General features: G+C 41.8%; 2 protein-coding genes across 2 annotated transcripts; both read right to left on the minus strand.

Annotated features, from left to right (window-relative positions):
• Positions 1–48: 48 nt before the first annotated feature.
• On the minus strand, positions 49–5,323 carry myoz1a (myozenin 1a). Its single transcript, XM_069144310.1, has 6 exons — positions 5,082–5,323; positions 3,414–3,500; positions 2,584–2,771; positions 1,843–2,113; positions 1,006–1,171; positions 49–924 (listed from the first exon to the last, which is right to left on the minus strand). Exons 2-6 carry the CDS (start codon positions 3,496–3,498, stop codon positions 690–692), a joined length of 945 nt encoding a protein of 314 aa, XP_069000411.1. The 5' UTR covers positions 3,499–3,500; positions 5,082–5,323; the 3' UTR covers positions 49–689.
• Positions 5,324–8,822: 3,499 nt separating this feature from the next.
• synpo2la (synaptopodin 2-like a) lies at positions 8,823–20,047 on the minus strand. Its single transcript, XM_069144311.1, has 4 exons — positions 19,718–20,047; positions 16,059–16,210; positions 15,108–15,826; positions 8,823–13,315 (listed from the first exon to the last, which is right to left on the minus strand). Exons 1-4 carry the CDS (start codon positions 19,817–19,819, stop codon positions 10,725–10,727), a joined length of 3,564 nt encoding a protein of 1,187 aa, XP_069000412.1. The 5' UTR covers positions 19,820–20,047; the 3' UTR covers positions 8,823–10,724.
• Between the last annotated feature and the right edge of the window lie 1,777 nt (positions 20,048–21,824).

Below are 21,824 nucleotides of genomic sequence, written 5' to 3' on the forward strand. Positions count from 1 at the left end.
TATGGATTTCATTGGAAATTTAATTGAAGAATTATTAGATACACAAAATGTTTTTTCTTCACATTTTAATCACTCGACAATAGGAGAGTTACAGTTTGTTATGGAGAAACTGTGTTGGATCAGTAGGTTAAGGGATCAGCAGCAGACTCTATGCATGCATCCTGAATCAGACAGGGTCTTTTATAGCTCAACAAATAATCAGAGAATCTTAAGAGCAAAAAAGGCAATGGGAAATAACACATATGGTAACAAGTGGACATTAACACAGCATGCACAACAGTAACATAGCATAAATATATCCTTCATACGTTATTCATTCTTTCCTTTTTGACAAACTCTGCAACTTTTCTGACAAATTAAAGGAGTTTTTATACCAACCTTATGATCTTAACAAATAAACGTTTGATGTTTCATTTCCCATAACATCCGCTGCCTGTTTCTTTGACTTTACAACCAAATACAGCGCAAGATATGAACACTGACCACATTACAGATATACGCTTTCAGTTATTCACAATGAGATATTAAACTCATCGGGATAACAGTTAATTGTAAGCTCATCTAGTGTGTGTGTGTGTGTGTGTGTGTGTGTGTGTGTGCGCGTGCGTGCGTGCGCATGCTATTGTGTATGCATGCATTCATGCTGTGTGTATGTGCACAATGAGTGTAATCGCAGTATGAATGTGTTTTCACAGCTCGTCGGTCTCTCCGTCGAAAGGCACAGCGTCGGCCTCCATGTGAATGCTGCCGGGCTCGTTGCTGCTCATCCAGCCAATAGGAGTGCGGTTGAAGGACGGCCGGCAGCCAATGTCTTGTTGGTACACCACTACAGGCTCTTGCTCCTGTTTGGTCGCCTCAGCTTCTGGCAGCTGGAATTTCATGAACTGGTTGGCCTTTTCAAAGCCACCGAAGGGCATGGCGCTCCTAGCCAAGCAGGGAGAGAGGTGAATTAAAGCTCCCGTTTGTTGCAAAGAAACCACAAAGTCGGACCTTCGAGGAACCTACCTGTTGAAACACTTGTAAAAGCGCAGTTCCTTTCGGTCAATGGGAGCAGCCATTGTGGTTTTCAGAGTGGCTACCAGAACCTCATCACCCTTCATGGCCTTCTCCCATGGCGACATGTACGTCTTCCCAAACATCATCTTCTTAGTTGTGCCATCTTTTCCACCTCCTGTGAGGAAAAACATCCAGCGTGACAGCATGTGATGTTTGTGGGTCATTTATGCAGATAAAAATGTTTCATAGTTTGGGAAATATACCTTGAACGTTTGCGTAGAGTTAATTAAACAGATCGATGCCACTCTCATGTTTGTACTCTAAATAAAGATAGTTAGCTTAGCTTAGCTTAGTTTAGCTAAGCGTAATTCATACAAAGACCAAAATGTAAAAACTACATATTCTGGTGTTTTTATATGAATTCTGGGGCTTTTGGGCCTATATAGGCTTTTTAATCAGACGCAGTGACCCCCTGGTTTAAAAAAATATATTATTTCAATGAGTGATAGATGTGGTGGTGGTTGTCAGATTTTGTTACTCTCAGACAGAGATGTTTCCTCTGTTTCTGGTATTTAAGCCAAACTAACCAGCTGCTGATGACTTGGTTCATGTTTACTGTACAAACATGAAACTGATACTTCAACAAACACTCTGCATTAATATATGGAATAGTTAAGTCTAAGAATGGTTGGATAAGACGGTGTACATTATATATTTATATCTTATGCGTGTTTGTTTATTTTATTATCTACCTATGCACTTTGCATGATAAAGTTACCTCTCTTTTGTTTTTAAATCCATCTCAGGAGATGTGTTTTTTCGTGATTGCGTTTTCATCATACCAACCTTTTAGTGGAGACCACTCGCTGGTTCCATCTCCACCTTTATCGTCCCCACCCAGTCCTCCTGCTCCTCCTGCTCCTCCTGCTCCTCCTGCTCCTCCTGCTCCTGCACCTCTGCTTCCGGGCTTCGGGGGAGGCACTGGGGCCCCTCCTGCTCCATGTACCCCTCCTAGATACAGATGTCCAGACTCGTTGCTCACACGATGCCCACCAATGTTTATCTTCTGAACCCTGATATGACCTCCTAGACCGGGAACAAACTTCTGGAGGTTGTCCTGAAAGAAATATGATCAATATTATCAACAAAATGCGACACAGCACATCGATTTGTATTACCTCTGAAATAAGAAGTTCCACCTGAAAAAAACATTACTGAGCGCTTAGAGCTGTGATTGTCCTCCAGGAGTCCTTACTTGCTTCCAGACAATTCAAAAAACTGCTAAGTAGCTGGTGTGATTGGTTAGTAATGAGCGAAGGATAAAAGGTTTAAGGTTTAAATGATCGAGCCATAATAATATTAGGTTTCTTTCAAATGGTCATAATAAGTAAAACAAGATTGTATAGGAATAATTACATTTCTTCAAACATGACCAAAATTCTCCATTAAATTCGGAGGTATATCAAGTTTCCTCCGTGGTGTTTATCATTGTACTCTTCACCCGGTATCAATAATGTCTGAGATAATTTCCTTTGAAATGACAGAAAAGTAACTGGGTTTTGTTTTCACTGTAGTCTAGGTTCTCACCATGGACTCATTGCTGAAGACGTCAGGGCTGTTCTCGTAGATGAACTTCTCCACCCTCTTCTGTCTCATCTTGAACATCTTGGAGCCCCGGTTCTTCATCAGGGAAAGCTCCTCCAGCATGATGTCTCTGGGAGTCCGAATCTTTGTTCCCAGGTCAAACTCAGATGCCTCCGGCTCCGATTCATACTCTAGGTAAGGGACATCCCATCAGTGGCCACAGCATTTGAAAATTTAAGAAAGGTAACTTGTAGCACTTATGATAACCTGTAGTAACGTGCCAATGTGAAAAACTAGAAGAAAAATCACAAAAAACTTAAAACAGTCAGCCATCAGTCCTATCTGATTACAGTTTGTTACGACATCGACACAATCACAACATGCATTCAAGAATAAAATACATTTAAAACTGCTTGTTTAAGTATGCCTATAACATTTCCTCATTCTTCTCCCTATGCATTTCTACGTATGGGATAAAATAGAACTTAATTAATCCCAAACGAAATTCTTGTGCCAGAGAGACACGTTTCCTTTGAAACCTGTTCAGAGAAAAAAACACTGATTACATGAACTAAAAAACTCAACCTAGAGTTATATATATTGTTGTTAGACTTATGTTTAGGGAAGTTTTTCAATCTGTTCTGAGTTACTATTTTATGCTTATTATGTAATTGTTTGGCATGTAATATCCATGCTTATCTTAAAGATTAGTACTCCACCCACAGTACTGACAACCTAACATCCTTCTATTTCTGTATAGTGTTTATATGGAAGAGTCATACAGAGAAATGGTAGTGTGGTTTCATATCCATGTCATTTCATGTCAGCCTTACCATTCTGAGCGATATGTGATAGGTCGGTTATGATCTTGGAGGGTTTTTTCCGCTTGTTTAAGGGGGCAGGTGTTCCCAGAGGCATGACTGGAGGTGCCAGGAAAGAACATAGAACATTAATCCTGATTACAGAAAAACTAAATAAAATCCCTTCATTTGAAAATCTTTTGAAGAAACAAAGCGGTCATAAAAGTGAAGGTCTTTCTCCCATGAGACAAAAGCACAAAGTCAAATTCAACATTAAAAACATTGCACATTGTTGAATGTTTGCTATAAAATAAAACTGAAAGCAAAAAGAGAAGTCAAAAGAAAAATAAAAGGATGTTTAATTTCACGAGTTATGATATTATATTTCACACTGAAGTGTGAAATAGTGTGAAAATGCATCATTCAAAGAAATGATCTGACAGTAATTTGACTCTAAATGTTCAACTACACCGAGGACGTGTTTGCATTTCAATTTTCAAATTGATTCACACTAACTTCTCAAGCTCACCCTTCACCATCAACACCTACAGCCACCAACAACCCCTGACAGGGAACTCACAGGCCCTGAGCATTTCAGACAGCCTGTCACCACGGGGCCTCTCATTTTTCAAGGTTTGTTTGGGGACACGAGATCTGTACACAGAGTGAGTCAACATAAACAGAAGCATGCTGTTGTTTAGGCAGAAGTTGAATTCCTTTCGGTGATGGTCTGCTGCAGTTGCGGTGAAGGCCTCGGAATCATAAAGCCGCGTCGGCATTATTCATATCATATTCCCCAATCTTCTCCATGGTAACATGTAGGTGGGCAAAGTGGGAGTGACACTTCTCTCTCTTTCTTGTGTTGAAATATCACTTACTGTTGAAATATATTAACATTAACAAACAACATTTTTACAACCTATGCATCTGGCTCTTACATGAAGTTATGTGTTTCTGTTACACAGTTGTTTTGTGCTCCTGCACAGATATCTGCACCTTCAGCTCTCAACAGTTTCTTCAAGGCCCAGTCAAGTGGCAAAACATCGCATCGCATCTACGGGCTGTAACTCAAGCCGCTGCAGCTATTTTTAAAAGCCATGTCAGGCCAAGACATTTTACCGACGTGTAATGACGTCATTCGACTATCAAATGAGCTCGACGCAGCTCTTAAGAACACAATACACACCTCCAGAAAACAATTCTCTGTGCGTTTCGCCTTCTCTTATAAAAGGAGCGAGAACTGGAGTCAGTAATGGATGTTAACGAGGAGGATTTTTGACACCCTTTCAATTCCCTTAAATAATTACAAGCAGGGAAGTCTGCGTCCAGATTTACCACCCCCCTCTGAGGATTTGGTAACACCATATAAAATCTCTGCAACACTCTCAGAGAGGGATGGTCAGCACATTCACCCATTCCTTTAGGCATTTTATGACGTACGGAAAACATTTTAAGCAGCAAAGCAACTTCCAGAGTCAGTTTACTTCTCTAAATCTTTTTAAATTCTTTCATGAAATCAAACTTCAAGGTAATATTTGCAGAACTGTTGAGGTCGTCTTCCATTATTTTCCCCTAAGATCAGCTGCGTGACCAGCAGACATGATGTTTGGGAACAAAATGCACATCTTCCCAGTTTTGTTTTATCCAGAAGCTGTTCAATGAGCAGAACAAAGCATAGTGATGGGATGTAGGTCCACTCACCGCGTTTTTGTTGTAATCCTGGGAGGGGAGACAAACCTATAAATACCAATCAGTGAAGAAGAGACCCAGGGCTCACAGTTGGTGATCCTGATCACAAGTTTACAAATCCCTCAGTGACTCCGACCCCAGGTATGGCTGGACCCCAGTCGTGGGAAGTGCAAAACCCACCCAACACTCAGATGGCAGATCTTCCAGAGGGCTGGGGGTGTGGGTGGCAGCAGTGTTGGTGTGAAGACGGGAGGAGGAGGAGGTTCAGGTTAGGAATATGAATAGTGATTGGGGAGGGGGGCGTTAAGATGTGGGGGACAAGTCTCTGTTGGCCAGCTAAATGTGCTGATGGTGATATTAAGGGAACAAAATCATTCTCGCAGATGGCTCAGAAGCCTATATTTAGTAGCACAGAATGAGGGGAACAGAAGTCAGCTATAAGATAACCTCAGAGGACTCAGAGGTGTGTTTGGGGTACGCAGAGAGGCTGGGAAAGTAGAGTACGCACAAGTGCTCAGTGCAAGTTGAAGGTTAAGTATATGTGTGTTTGTGTTTCAGTGCGACGGTCGGCTCGGTTACTCCCCGCTGTACTCTAACCTGACACTAGATTGTCACATTTTCAGTTTCTCTCAAGCAACACGTGACTAGACATGATTAACACGTGGTAACAAAGCTGTCAGATACTCAAGTAAACACATCTAAAAGTAGTGGAGAGGATGCAAACACCCCAAAAAAACGAACAAAACCAGCTCAATAAGTTTACACTGACTTACCTGTGATGAAAGAAAAGTAAAATAAAATACTGGCAACTTATTTAAAGTTAAATCAAAATAAACAATTCAACAAAAACGTTTTCTCACCATTAAAGAGTTATCTGGACTGATCTTTTTATACTATTTACAATGTTTACAACATGGAGACAAGGACATCTCAGAGTTTGACTAGATGCACGGTCGATCGGACTGGAATCCATGAAAAAGACGAGTAACCAGCATCAGTGTAGGTATCCTTTAAAAGGCAGCGCCATCATCGCATGTCCAATCTGTTGCTGAACACACTGGTGACACAAAACAAAGTGGACAGCACCACTCTCAGGTATGAAGGGAGAACAGTGCTCCAAAAAAAAAAATCACACAAATATCACACATTATTAAAGAAACCTGTGACTCAGGGTCATAACAGTGACTTTAAAGTGGAATTATTTGAAAGAGATTTTCTCTGAGATGCACACCCATAGGACAAAGTCTGGAAATACTGATTCCATGAGTCCACACCAAACCCAGTCGAAACCTATCCCTCCTCAAATGCAGGGCTTGTAGTATTGCTAGAGAAACAGTCGGGATCACCACACTGTGAATTTCTGCGGCAAATATTTGGCCAACCCAGAAAACTAAAACCTTTGACCTGCCGGTAGCTTGAGAGGGAATGTCACAGGAACTCTTTAGAATTCATACTCTGGGGTTCATGCATTCCTTTCCATTACAATTCATACCATACTTGTCAAGATATTTAAGTGATGGAAGTGGTGGACCCACCGACGGACAGACACGCAAACCAACATTGCCAGTGTGACCTTGACTAAGAACTCCCCACAGGTAATTTACATTTACTGCAGCTGTTGAATGTGAGCTCTTCTGGTCAGTAAAGCCCCCAAACAAGACCAAGAACATGTCCTTAGTTTCCTCAGCGTTAGCTCTGTTTTCTGCCATACTGAAGTAACTGCAACTTTCTGTGTATGTATCTTTATTGTTAAATATAAATAAATGCAAAATAACGATCAAAAACGTATGCATAAGTAGTCTTTCATCAGGGCTTAAAAATCATCTCATATCTTACTGTATACTGCTCAAATGTCATATTGCAGCATCTGGATTTGTACATTTTATTATAATTCACAGTTTTAAACATAAATAACATCTTGTAGTGCAAGTAGATGTGAAAATATAGAATAACATAACTGTAGACTATGCAAAGCTGTGCAAGCATATTTACTTGATCAGAGCAGCTTGGCAAGTTTTACTGAAGTTTAGTTGGAAACCGTCCTCTAAAAGATCTCTAGTGCAATTATTTTGACGTTAAATGGCTTGCCGAGCAAATATTAGAGTAAAGAGAAGACATGAAGACACACTACTGTTCTGTTTCTGTTACTTGAACATCCGTCCCATGGAAACTACTGTACATGATGATTGCAGTCTTGAAAGATTACATCTTGAAATAGAAACTTTCCATAAACTAGAAGCCAATTTTTTTTTTTTCATGTGATCTTTTTTTAGCAGTTAAATTAAGAACTAATTCTTAATTACAGTCGTGACCTGGGAAAATGTCACTTTCATGATACATAAATAGTCTCTGTTATATTAACAACCCTATATATAGGCTTCCTGTGAGTGTGGAGGTTGGAGACAACAAAATGCCCTTCTGACTGCTCAAAGAAAAGTCCAGCACACCACAGCACCATGCAGTGGCAAATGTTCACGTTGACAGGAAGATTAACTAAATAATTCTTGCTTTAAGCCCACAAAATTTAGAGAATTGAAATGTGACTTTTTACACTTTATTTCAACATAAAGCCAAACGTACTTTGATTCACAAGACTTTAAAGATTACGAAATTAAACAATTAGCCTTCCCTCGGATGTTACTTTACATATGCACTTTTACTTTTAATTTAACAACTGAAAAAAATAAACAGTAATCAAGGCATGTGCAAAAGTTTAGGTACTACTGCACTTGTAAAATTCGTATAATTCATCTTACTTGCGTCCTGTAGAGGTGAGCTGAAGGTTTTGGATTGGCCCTCACAGACTCTTGATTTGAACCACTCAAAATCTGTGGGGAGACTGACAATCTGGGCTACTTAGTGCTGACTCAGTAGGGTGCCCACACTTTTGAACATGCCACAAGTACTTTTTCTATGCTTTAGAAGTAACTGTAAATTAACATGTGTAGACACATTTTTATTGTACATTTCCTGCATGGCTTTTATTCACCTCTTTTCACTTCAAATATCAACAAAATATGCAATTTGCCAAGGTGCTTTTACATACAACTGAAGGCCTACTGGCTATACAGGATACAAGATATTAATAAATGGTATTTTACTTATGCATTACCTCATTCTTTAAGTACTTTGCTGTAGGTGTTATGCAGAAACATTTCCAAAAGATGAAAATGCAAACATTTAGTGTTGTTGCTTATTCTCATTAGGCCATGGATAAATAATGAGCTCTGTCAGTTAACAGAAGAGTCACTAACTACGTCACCACCCTGTGACTGTGTGGATAAAACCAAGTTTAATTGGTGATCTTTCTGATGTGCTGAAACTCTTAAATTAGCTGTGTGTAAAACTCCTGAAACTGCCTTTTCTCAACTCAACTCAACAAAATATGTTCACAAAGAAGCAGATGGGGTGCTAATGTGAAGAAGATGTCTGTAGATGGACTTCCTCTGGTGTAAAACAACAGTGAGTGAAGAATCCGACCTGTCTTTGTTATTTGACAAAAAAAACATCCTTATGATTAAATAGTGTTTAATCATTCTGTTACATTTTGTGTTTTATTCTATTTGAAACCTGATCTGTACAGTTAAACTTGTATTTTTTTTAAAAATTATTATTAATATTTAGTTACCGTTACAGCACTTTATTATCATTATTACTAGCATGCATGTGTGTAAGGTGCCTGAAAAGAAAAGAGCAGGATCACACACTGGACAACAGGGGGCAGTGTAAAATCAGACATGTCACACACCTGGAGATCTTTCAATTCTAATTTTATTCCTCTCAAAATGTCTTGTCCCCTTGTTAGTATAAACTTCTACTCAGCATTAATAACAAACATTTTCACACTTATTATTTGATCCAACTACATTCAGAAACATACATATCATATTTGAAACCTCAACATAAATATACCAACAACCTAGTTTTTTTTTTGTCACCATAATTTTATGAAAACAAGAAAAATAAATGCTTAAATAAATAAAGAATAAAAAATAACAAAAGTAGCTCCTAAGAATTCCACAACTAAACACAACAGTCATTGTTTTGTTTCTTCTTCCCATTAACGTAACCAATCTTTCAAAGTACATAGCCAAGAAGCCATTAAATATATTTATCCTTACTTTTAAATAGCAAACAATGTGAACTGAAAGACACCAGCGAAACTTCTGTACTTTTTTCCATGAGCTTCTTTAACTTTCCCATCATGGCTCAAACCTCCCCATCCTTCAATTTCTAGAGGCTGTTGGACTTCAAACCATATATAACAAATCGGAAGTCACAGTTTTATTACATTTGATCATGACCATTTCTGGGAAATAGCGACTTAACTCAGACCCCTTTTTGGTAATCTGTTTTACATGCATATTACCCATATCCTCCCTCCACAGCCACTCTCATTCCTTGAACCCTTTTACAAATGCTGGTGCCTCTCCATCTCCCTCCATCAACTTCCCTTTGCATGCCTTCAGATTAAATCACAATTAAGCAAAACAAAATACACATTCCTTCATCTGCGTTATTTGTTTAATAAAAGTTAAAAATGTACATATATCTGCAAAGATCACACTGAATACTAAGGAGACTTTGGTGTGCCAAAGTGGCAATAGGAAGCTGTGATATCCAGTGACAAGTGTACATCCAGTGACAGCCGGGGCACTTGTTGAATGTGACCTGTGCTAAAAAAGATAGCGTTTCTCTCTGGCTATAGTGAGCAGAGATATTTGGCACAACCTCACTAATACTTTGCAAGAGAAAACCTTGTCTTCAAATACAGCTCTACAGTGAGCTGAGGTGTCTAAAAACAGTTTACATTTTTCAACTGGTCATGCATCATTCGAACCTCTGGACAAGAAGACTAGATCACCATGGTTTCTCCTTGATAATGCTACAGACAGAGTGGGTAAAAAAAAAAACACTGTGCACATCATTACGTAGGGCGGGCACTGAGAGTTACATGTTCAAAGATAAAAGCCTTTATCCACTTCCTCCTGTCAACATCACACAACATACATCTTCAGTGATTTATTCCTATGGACAGAACTGCAGCGATTAATTTTTTAGACATTTCAAGTTTCAAAGAATAATTCAGTACAGGCTCTGTTTTGATGTTTTTTTTTTCTGCTAAGTTAGTAGAAGAGATCTCCAGAAGCCTTACACAAACCTCCCCCAGGACAGGCCTAATGTGGACTATACAGCATACAGTATACTGTAATATACTCTATTATTATTGTCCCTCAGTGAAATGAGTTGGCAGCTAAATAAATATGCAGGTAAGAAGGTGTTTATGATATTTAATTAATAAGTATGTGTTTTATGATACATTACCCATATTCAAGTTCTAACATATTAGAAAACATGGTTTCAGGATTTCAACTGAGTTGACATCTCAGCTCAAGATAATATCATATCAATGCTTTTTTTTAATCAACCGTCTAAAACCACAATATATTCCCATTGAAATGATGTAACGAGAGAAGCATAAAATCATTAAATATGAAGAACTGAAACTATTGGCAGTTTTGCTTGACTTAAACAATGAACCAATTAACCAAATTGTCATTGATAAATTTTCTGTCCATACTCGACCAGTGATTCAGCGCGAAGTCAATAGTGCATGAAGATGTCCCAGTGTGGTATTGACTGACTAATTGGTGTTCAGATTGCCCCAGGCCTCCAGACACGGGGCTGGACGCCTCCCTTGGTGGCAACAAAACGTGGTTTGGGAGCCTGAACTGGGTTGGACTTGAGTGGAGGCAAAGAGGCAAGGATACTGAGCTCAGGAGCACTCTGGAACTGCTTGGCCGTCTGGAGCCCAGTGGTGTACGATACTGGAGTGTATGGTGTTGGGACTGAAGGTGGCACAGGGTTTGGAAAAGGGGTAGCGGAGAATCTTGGGAGGGTGGGCAGTCCGGCTGGTTGGAAGGGAGGTGCACTGACTGGGGCTGGAGTTAGAGTGAAAGGAGCAGGAAGTGGGGAGGTCATGCCAGCATGAGTCAATCGTTCTCCAAGGGTAGTGGCTGAACGAGGTGCGATGACCTTTGGAGCAAGAGTAGGAGCTGACATGGGTGTGGGTGTGGAGAATCGCTTGATCTCATAGACACGAGCTGTTTTGAGGGGGATCTGCCGAGGTGAGGTCAATGAGCTGCCCACCATTGTTGCTGTATAGTTACCCTGCTGGGCCTGGTAGGAAGGCATAGCTGATACATTAGCAGCACTTCCCCCATAGTTGAACATGGCAGAGTTGAGCTGATAGGGCTGCCTTCTAATGAAATCCAAAGCCTTGATGCCTTCTTTTTGGGGACCTCCTCTAACCCTGTTTGTATCCCTCTGAGGCCCTGTAGGGATAGAGGGTGCCAAGAGTGGGTTGTATCCAATAGGTGGAGGTGCACGCACATTTGGGGAGTATTTCCATTGAGAGGAAAGGGAAGGGTTGGAAGAGTCAAGGGGTTGGGCTGCACCATGCAAGGCCACTTCCTGCTGGTAAGGGGTCTCGGGTGGGGTGTCCACTACATACATACCCATGCGGCTCTGTCTTCGAGCAAACAGTTGGGCCCCTTTACCCCCTGCTTGAAGAATCTGTGGGACCTCATGGATGACCCGAGGCTTGGGTGCCACAGGGGGTGGCACCCTCTCCATACCAGCCTCAGCACTTCTCTCTTCCTCGTCACCATCATAGATAACTTCAGCTGGTTGTTGGCCATAATTGTATCGGGTGGACCTGTCATCCAGGTTCTGCACCATACACAACAGATCAGGATTGGGGGAGTTCTTTTTGACATCTGGCACATTGAACATAGGTTTTGGTTTTCCACTACGTCGTCGAGCTTCGAGTAGGATTCCTGTGCGACCTCCTGGACCAGGAACAGGGGTTGGAGCTACAGCTTCGGGCTGTGAGACCACTGACACTTGAGCTACAGGCGCCATGGAAAATTGCGGCGGTGGTGGCTGAGCAACTGGCCTTTGATGTGGATGCACTATGGCAACTGAGTCAACCGTGGCAGGAATTTGGCATACAGGAGGAACAGGGGCTGGAACCACTGGTGCTTGTGGGGCTGGCGGGATTGAAGGCAAAGTCATTGAATTCACAGTTGCAAATGGTGCCTGATGAACAGTAGTTATTGGTGGTGAAAACTGCATTGTCTGTGCAGAGGTAGACAGGGCTGGAGGGTGAAAGGTAGCAGGAGCTTCTGGTGTCAGGGCCATGGGAACTTGCGGTATGGAGGATGGTGGGAAGAGCATTGATGGGGGACCAGGGGGTTGCTGGGAACTTATTAATGAAGAATTCATGGCTAGATCAGTGGCAGTGGAAAATGGAGGTGGCACAACAGCCGCTGAGGCAGGACGTTGGGCCGTCTTTGTAACAGCTGGTCGAAACGCTACAGGGACAGTCGCAGATCTAACACTGATGAAGCCAGGGGTGAAAGGGCGCGCCGTTCTGTTGAGAACGTTACTTGCAGGTAGTTCTGGTAATGGTGTTTCAGCTGGTGGTGCAGGACTGGTCAGAACAGTCACTGAGGCAGTAGCTGGTTTGGGTGCCACAGGTGGAGGTGACATCACAATGCTAGCTGAGCTAACTGCAGAGTAGGATAGGTTCCCGTTAGACATTCCATGGGCTGCAACAGCTACTGAGCCTGGAGCTTGAGATAGTAATGGCTGTGTTGACGTAGGGCCAGGTGGTATCATCTGCTGTGGCTGGAGGTTTGGTTGCATTTGTGGCTGTACTTCCGGATGGTACTGATACATCTGAGACTGATCCTGGACTTGAGATTGAAGTGGAGCCTGGGGTTGTGCTGCCTCTACCTTCTTGGCATGCTCAGCAGCCCTCTTCCTCTGCTGCTCAAACAACTGGGCGCCTTTTCCTGCCGTGTTACTCAAACCTGGACTTGGACCATCCTCTGCTCCATCCCCACGACCTTCAGTGCCTGCAGTTGCTCTCTTCTCCAGCATATCCAGGTAGTCACTATCCCAAGTTGGGTCAGGAACTGCAGAGAAACCATCCTCATCAAATTCAGATTCACTACCTGGGAAAACCCCATCCTCCTCTTGTGAATCGTGACATCTGTCTTCATCAACGCTACCAAAGCTTGTGAGAGTGTACTTCTTGGAGCGCTGTCTTCTCTTCTTGAACATCAACACCCCCTTAGAGTGAGGGTTGGGAGCATCTGTCAGTAGGGATGCAATTGTTCGACACTTGGTTTTGGCTTCCTTTACATGCTTGTCTTGCAGTGTATCCCCTCGGTTCAGTTCTGCAGGATATGAAAGTCGTAGCGATTAGGAATTATTGGACAGTACTGTAACATAAGTCCTATGGTCAGAGATTTCCAAATTAAAAGAACCTTTAACCCAAGAAGTGACTCTGACATGAGTGTCTAAACCTGTCCTGACCGCCATGCCTTCCGCAGACATCCATCTCCTAACTTGCCAACGGAGCACTTCCGGGAAAATTCCAGGCAAACCTTCAGCTTCCCACATTAGCTGGGGTGAAGGATACATTTGCACATTATTAGGCTTATGTACTCTGACATTTGACTTGCATGAAAATATTTGCAAGCTGTTGGAAAGTTGCTTGTTGTAGGTGACTGGAAGAAGAACTTCAAAGGGCAGCCATAACATATCCTTTAACTTGTTATGGTATTAAGCAGATTATCATAGGCAACCTAATTCTGTTACCCTAATATGAAGTGCCATGTGAAGAGAGTTCTTAATTTGTCTAGGACAGGGTTCCTAAGTAGGACATTAGAATGTTAAACCTGCACTGGGTGGTGGCAAGGGGATATCTAAGAGTACATTTATTTAAGTTCTTTAAACAGCTCAATGATCTTAAATAGCTCAACTCTGTCCTTTTCCTGGGCTTATTATGGCTGATGGACAGGAGGACAAGTTGTAGGAAAGAATGCTTGGTCAGTGTCCGTGCACTCTATCATTTGTTAAGTCGCTATTATACATTTTTTTAACCTTTTTTCATTATAACAAACACTGTGAAAGCGCATCTGTTATTTTCGCAAAAAAAACATATGCCAGAGAAAGTGTTACAAAATACACCACACTTGTCATAAAGCTCTAAATGCTAGAGAAATATTTAGAGTGGAACGACTGAGATAGAGGAGGAGGGAAAATTAGTGTCCCTGCTTTGCTACTTGATACCTAAAAGCAGCTGCAGATGCTTTTCAGTGCTCACAGATTGATTGCTGAGGTTTTTACACTCATAACTCGAGGTAAATATAGTAAACCATACTGGCATGCTCTGTTTAACAGACTTAGGTTGAAACCTACTCACACTGATCTACTAACCTTAATGAAAACCTACAGATATCTGGTTAGTCTTGGTGGTTGAATGTCAGATTACATGATTTGGACACAGTGGAGTTCTTGATTAAGATTTTTATCAAGATTAAGACACAATACTCAAACATTATTACTGCTGGTACTTTACTGTATCATAAATATTGGTATCAGTTTAATGTCTTAGGCATCAGTGGGCAAAAAAAGGAAATGAACAGCTTTAAAACTTGACTCTGACTATCGATCTGTTTAAACTGCCTTAAGTGCTGTTTTAAACTAACAGCTGACTCTTGTGGAGGTTTTTTTTAGAGATGAAATTTGAAGAAAGAACCGAGTGTAGATGGCGGTATTATAAGACTTAAACTTACAAATAAACCTTCTGCAAATATCTAGACTTTCCACACTGGCTTATAAAGCCATATTTTTTACAATGATCATATATCTTTCTGGGTACAGGAACGGAGTAGATCAGCTCATCTTTGCTTCAGTGATTATTTCTGTGCTGCAACACAGATGGCACATACAAATGATGTATTGAAAATATTATGAATAATGACATCATGAAATAAGTAAACATGATGCAAAGAACAGTAGCAAAAAGAGCATCCTTCAGAAAAAATATGAGGAATCTCTATCTACTGAGACAACTTAGCTTATATTTATTTGACTCTTTAACCAACCAGTGGCCTTGATCAGGAATGTGTATAGAACTGTGAAGCGCAGCCCATGCCAGTGGTCTGCCTCAGATGTACTTACTGGCTTGTTTGGCCTTTTCCATGTAGGTTGTTGTAAGCTCCTCATCAATGGGTTTATTCAGAGGACCCACCATGGGCACAAGCTGGCTGCGGGAGCCCAGCATCAGAGCCTCCTTTGCCCTCTCAGGGGACACCAGTGGCACTTTGGTTGTCTCCAGAAAGCCACTATCCTCCTCTTGCCCGCCATCCCGTAGCCCCTGATCGTCTGCTGAGGAGATGATGGAGGAAGTCTCAGTGGATGTCTGGGAGGACCACATTCCTGGACCTGGAGGCTGGTAAATCACCTCCCTTCTCGCCACCCCCGTTAGGCCCCCTCCTCCATCTCCACTTCCCCCACATCCATCCAACAAACGGGGGTAAACATGTGCATCCGGAGCGCTGTCGTAGCCACTCATCTCCGATGTCTCCCCACCCTCAGGAGAGGTTCGTCCTGTTGGTTTCCCAGGGTTGGAGTTGCTGGGGCTGCGCCGTTTCTGCCGGCGCTGCCTCTCGTAGCCCGCCACGTCTGCATCACTGTCAGTCTCACCGTAATAAGCCTCACTGCCAGGTGGAGATGTTAAGCCACTGGCTAGAGAAGAGCGGCTGCGGTGGACCTCACGGACAGGTGCGTGGTGGGGGTTGGTGGGGGACATGGCTCGCAGAGCAGCGCGGTATTCTTTGTCTATACGTGGAGATGGGGCACGGGTCACCAGCACCACAGACTGAAAACCAGCAGGTGCCCTGCAAACAAGTTAAGAGTTTTAAATCATCATTGAATGTGATATTAGAGTTTAATCTCCTAAATCTACATTCGAACTGTCCTTTGCCCAAGCAGCAGAACCGTTTGTTTGTCCTGATGTTTTTTGGATTATTATAATACGCAGCATTATCAAGGGTGTAACCTGTGTATGATTTCTTACAATGGATTGAAGGTGCTTCATATGCAAGAGTGTAATTTTTTTGTTCCTCTGACCTTTTGACCCGGATATGTAATATCCCAGGGGAGCTGTCGATGAGGTTCATGGCCTGGGCATGGGAGAGCGTGCCACATGGCTGTTCGTTGATGGTCACGAGCTCATCAGCCTCCTGCAGCCCAGCCCTGCATGCCTTGCTGCGTTTACGCACCTGCACAAGAAAAGAAAAGTACAATTTCAGACACACACAGACAACAAAAAGTTACACAGATGTTGACCTTTGATGAGTTATATCAAAAAGTGCTTCCAAGACAGGTCTCTATCTCTGTCTCAAGGCTGTGTGGGTAAGTCCAGGAGGTCTTTCATCTCTCAGTGCTGACAGTGAAATGAAAGGTCATATGTGCATTTCTTTGTTTTGTGTTTCATGCTGCCAAGACAAAATCCCTTCACTGTACAATCCTGTGCATAGCCTGCATGCTAATGTCCCATTTATTGTTCCAGGGTTTCATCACGTCAAATATAGGCTTCTAACTTAAGGACAAGTCTCAGCTTGGGTTTGAAGAGCTGTGATGTTCTGAATGCAGTGCAACATTTCTGTCTTTCTTTCCTTGCTCAAGTAAAAGTAGTTTCCTGTTGCCTGTTCAGCTTTTGTAATGACGGGAATAGAAAATTTAAAAAAATGTCAGTGCTGTGCTTCTGTCTTGTCTTGGCTTGTGATAGTGACGGACACAGACAGTGAGCAGATTTTGTCCTGACAGCTCGATCTTGCTGCGGACCTATGCCACATATTACAGCTCAAGTGGAGCACTCATACACACTTTAACAGGGAAATGCCAGCCAGCAGCCATCTTCATTTGGTGCTTTGCTATTTGTGCCCGAGGTCTGTCAGGACCGTGGCGTTTTGCCCAGACTAAATAGCCTCAGTTCTGTGCAAGCCATGTCAACACGTAAATTCAAAGCAGATGTTTGTAAATGTTTTAATTTCCAAAGACAGTGACTGAGTGTTGATTGTACCCCATGAAGGCATGTGTTGAATGAGTATTGTATGTTAGAGTTCAGAGATAAGGAAGTGTGGCTTTGATTGCCCTAATTAGTTTGCTTTCCCGCTATTCTGGTTTGCATGTAACGAAATCCCATGTCCCCATTTAGCTAAGCCTTTCAAAGTGGTCTGTGCCTGCCGGTGGCACAGGATGTCAGTTATTCATTCAGTCAGTCACCTCGTGGTTGCAAGTCATAACAGTTATAATTCCCTTACATGCCCGCACACATAAACCACATAGATTGGAACAAAAATACACCTAAAGTCATATAAATAAACACACAAACACGCACACACAGGCACAAACCCAGCACTGACACAGCGGCTCTTTCAGTGAAGACCCACACTGCTCCACCTGTTACAGACAATATAGCACGAGACCTGACAAACTTACACCTTCCTGCTCTCAGGGGTGAAGGAACACGCTGTTTTGGATGTTCAGACAGACACAGCTGTCCTCCACTGTAAAGGTGACTTAGTGTGCTTTGGCCCACTTGTGCACATATAAGTCTGCATGAGCCAACAGTGTAGGATTGTTGTTGATACGGTTAACTATCTTTAGATGCTGTCTACCGTCTCGAAGAAGTGGTTGTTTTATTAATTTATTTATTCATATGACAAATGTCTCAGTAAAATAATCTGGATGTACATAGCACATTTCTTTTCATAAAAACTAATAAAGGTTTTCCTTTGTTCGACAAAAGGAAATCCATGAGGGATTTATGCGGTCTTCAAACAGAAACATTTTCTTTACCCAATGAAAACTGTTGTCCCAATGCAATTATTTGAACATATTTGTGTATGATAACGAGGGAAATTATGGAAAATACATTGTTCGTCTTACATGTTTATGATATGTATGATAAGGGAGATGACAAGCTACTGTATATGAATAAAGGTGCATGATCCAGTGCATAGTTCTCTGTTGAACAAGCATCTTTAATCCCATTGGCCAACTGGAGTGACATTGTCAAACTGTAATTTGGACAAACCCGCAAACATTTTTATTTTATTGAAGAGAACATTTTAAGACACTTTAAATACATAAAAATAAAAATATACTGCATGTGAGTTTGTCATGCCGTGTGGATAAAAGTAAAATACTAACTTTTTAAATCATGCCATGGAGGATTTATGAGTTGGTTTCTCTCCCCTTATCATTAATACAGAGCTCATTCAGTACCTGATTAGAAACAATATGGAGTACAAAAGAGTGCTAACAATCAGGATTTCCTTTCCATGTGAACGTGCATGAAAGAGTTGTACGTTTTTCCCTTCGGCAGCAAGAAACTGATTGACGCTTGTTCCAAAATAGTGTATGAGGCTAATTTTTTAGTACTGAGCTGAAACGCACACCTTGGCTGACCCCAAGACCTGCTGCTTCTCGACTATAAATAGCCTCTTGGAAAAGTACTTTGCTCAGTCAACAATATATTAAAAGTTTGTGTGAATGCGTGTGTGATATCTGTGTAAATGTATGCATGCATCATGTCTGTTTAAGTGTACTATGACATGAACAAATATATTCAGAAATAAGATTTCTCTATTTAAAAATGTCAGAGGAACAAAAAAGTTAGCTCACGTTTCTTTAACCAGAAGAAGCACATAAAAGAGCTACGACTGTGTCTCATGATTGTATGACTCAGATCAAGATGACATGAACTGATTTACTACAAACAGCAAACAACATTCATCAGGAGGTCAGTAACAGTTTTAAGCCTGATCTTTTTGAGCAACTATCTTTTTCTGCTTGAAACCTAATTAATCCTTATATCCAGTATAGATTCCACTTCAGGTATCGTGTCAAACTTTGCTTTCTCAAATGAAAATCAAGACTGAAATATGGACTGCTTCAGTTGTGCCAAATGTGGGCTCCAAATTCTTGCTTATAAAGAATTGGCTCTTGGGGAGTAAAATGAGCTGAGTAGCTCCATGTGGTAATCCTAAGGTTAAACATTTCCTTTACTTTCAGTGAACATCTCAAGAAGATATAGATATTAATATCATAGTGCCATATAACGTTTTTGTTTTATATCACAGATACCAATGTGACTTGACACTTGCCGAACTAAAACTCTAAAAGAGATTTGTTTCTTACCTGTGTGGTTTTCAGTGTCACAATGTTTACACCTAAATCACAGGTAAACTGACCAAGCAGGGTCCAAACTGATAATGTAGTTCAATGGTGCAAATCAAACTGTGGTCACGGGTGAATGGTGTGTTGTACCCATAAACTCTTCACAATAAACAAATTAACAGCTTAGAAAACAACAACCTTAGTGTACAAAAAACATCGAGTACAATGTGCACATTTCAATGCTCAAAAAACCTCTAAAAAAACAGGGTCAGTAACCAGAACCCAACGGAGACAAATTCCAATTTTTGGTTCAGTATCACTCTAGTTTTAGTATATTGCTCAGTGGAAGATATGCAGCAGGGTTACATTCCCAGCTAGCTCTATTTGAAGTTTAAAGTTCAGTACACCTCTGCATGATTATGACTCATATTCAGGACCCAAGCCAACCTGCATGGCAGCTAATATTCCATTTTATCGTCTGATAGATCTCAGCTGATGTTTCACTTCTGTTTAGTGAGGCTGTTGAATCTAACGCAGTTTTCTTCTTTTCACAGTTCACTCAGCACACTGTGAAATGCTGGCTTCTGGCCATCCGGCCTTACCTTAGCCACCTGGAGCGGTCTCTGATGTTCCACGCCTCCCTGGAGACGAAACCCCCACGGTGCTCCACCGGACAATGTAATTATCACTTCCTCTGCAACCATTGTTCTGTTCTGTTCTCTGTCTTTGTTTTAGCTTTTCTTCTTTTTATCGGTTATTTTCCGTTCCTCTTTATGTTTCATCTGGGGGCCCCCCTCAGTGCATTGGCCCCATGGTCAGCAGTCAGGGCCCCCTCATAGAGCTCTGACCTGCTCTTCGCCTGCCACACTGTCCGGACGCCGACTTCTCTCTGAGCTCCAAGGCCGACACTCACACCTGAACACACACACACACACACACACACACACACACACACACACACACACACACACTTCCATGTGCCCACCCATATCCAGGGCCAACCATCATAGCCAAAGGAAAGAGAGAGGGAGAGAGAAATATGACGGGAGGGGGGGGGGGGGGGTCTGTGTCTGCTTACACTGAGGAATGCCTGCCCCAAATGAGCAAGGGGAGGGTCCAGCTCAACACTTGTCCTGTCACTCAGACCTATGCCACCAGGGTGCTGATAGCCCCTCCAAAAATAGGACACCACCACCACCATCGCTGCTTTGCCCGCTCCTCTGCCCGCTCCTCTGCCCGCTCCTCTGCAGACCGAGGCAAAGTTAACATTCAGAACATCCAAATGGCAGCATTTCAGATCTGGTACTGAGGTCATCAGTAACCTTTAGTGAGTCACAGCCAGACTCTCAAATCTCATGGATGAGACGTGCCATTATAAGACACATTACTCCTCATTAATTAAATTCAGACAGCCTTTAATTTTCACGGAGAGGAGCTGATGAAAATCAGCAACGTAGACAATGAGCAGACCAACTTTGGTGCTTGATAGTCGGTAACTGCTGAGGCTTCTGTGTATCCTGCCATCTCCTCTGGATCTGGAGACATTCCTGGCTGTCATCATGAAGTCTTTAGGGATAAATACTAATGCAAGCTCTGGATGAATAGTCTGCATAACTACATTAAACGTTTGACATTGAAAGGACAAATACTCAAAACCAAGTCTTTACTTGACCTTTTGAGGGGGGGACACTTTCATTTTGTTGAAAAAAATTACAGAGATAACGGAATATCTTTTTTTGTAGACAGACATGAAGCCCACCATACTTTTACATTTTTGCAAAGACATCTGTCACAAGCGGATCCCCACATTCTCACACCCAACCAAACTGGATGTGTTGACAGCTATGCAGAGTCTGAACAAAGACATTTAACCAAACTAAGAGTCTGCAGCTGTGCTAACAGCTCCGTGAAGCTGCACTTGAGCACAGTGATGCTTTGTGCTAAATGCTACTGTTGGTATGCTAACTGACGTTAGGCAGGTGCAATGTCCATCTTGTTCACCATCTTAGTTTAGTGCGTGAGCATACATCTGTAAATGAGCAAAGACTGCAAAATACAACTGAGGCTGATGGGACTGTTGTTATTTTTGGAAGGGTTATACATTTTTAGGCATTCTTAGGTATTTTAGGTCCAATGTGATTTTGATTCAATTTTCACCGTTTCCATTTTTCATTTCTCGTCTCTTCTTCCCTCCTGGTCTCAAGTTAAACTCATAAAATTCCTTCTAATCTGAATGTAATTAAACTACTGAAAATAAACTATCTGAGAAACACAAGGAAAGTCTCAGTGGATCTGAACTTGCTTAGATAATGTTGTATTTTCCTTTGGGGCATCGACAGACCTTTAAACCTGTTGATAGAGGCTGAATGATTCCCTTGGTAGAAAGGCAACGCTGCTACTATCAGTGCTGCGGGAGGTTACCAATGATAGCTGCTCCCTTTGGCAGTTCTGCTCTGCAGCTGTCTCCAGACCTCAGGATAGAAACCAAGATCAGTCCTGGGTCAGACGCTCAGAAAAAATGTCATCCTCTCTTCTTGTGGGCTGTTTCACATCTAACAGAACACCACAGTATAAGCAAGTCCTCAACAACACACAGATACAACAGAGCCGGTTTTTATACAATGTGTATTCACACAGGGAAAGTGAGGTCTTGGATGGATATCTGAACAAACATGAAGTTTAAGAGTTGGAGTTCAGTTGTGCTGTTTA

Source organism: Embiotoca jacksoni, unplaced genomic scaffold (genome assembly GCF_022577435.1).
Source record: "Embiotoca jacksoni isolate LCO1_2020_lvr unplaced genomic scaffold, fEmbJac1.0.p SCAF_12, whole genome shotgun sequence".
Taxonomy (NCBI): domain Eukaryota; kingdom Metazoa; phylum Chordata; class Actinopteri; family Embiotocidae; genus Embiotoca; species Embiotoca jacksoni.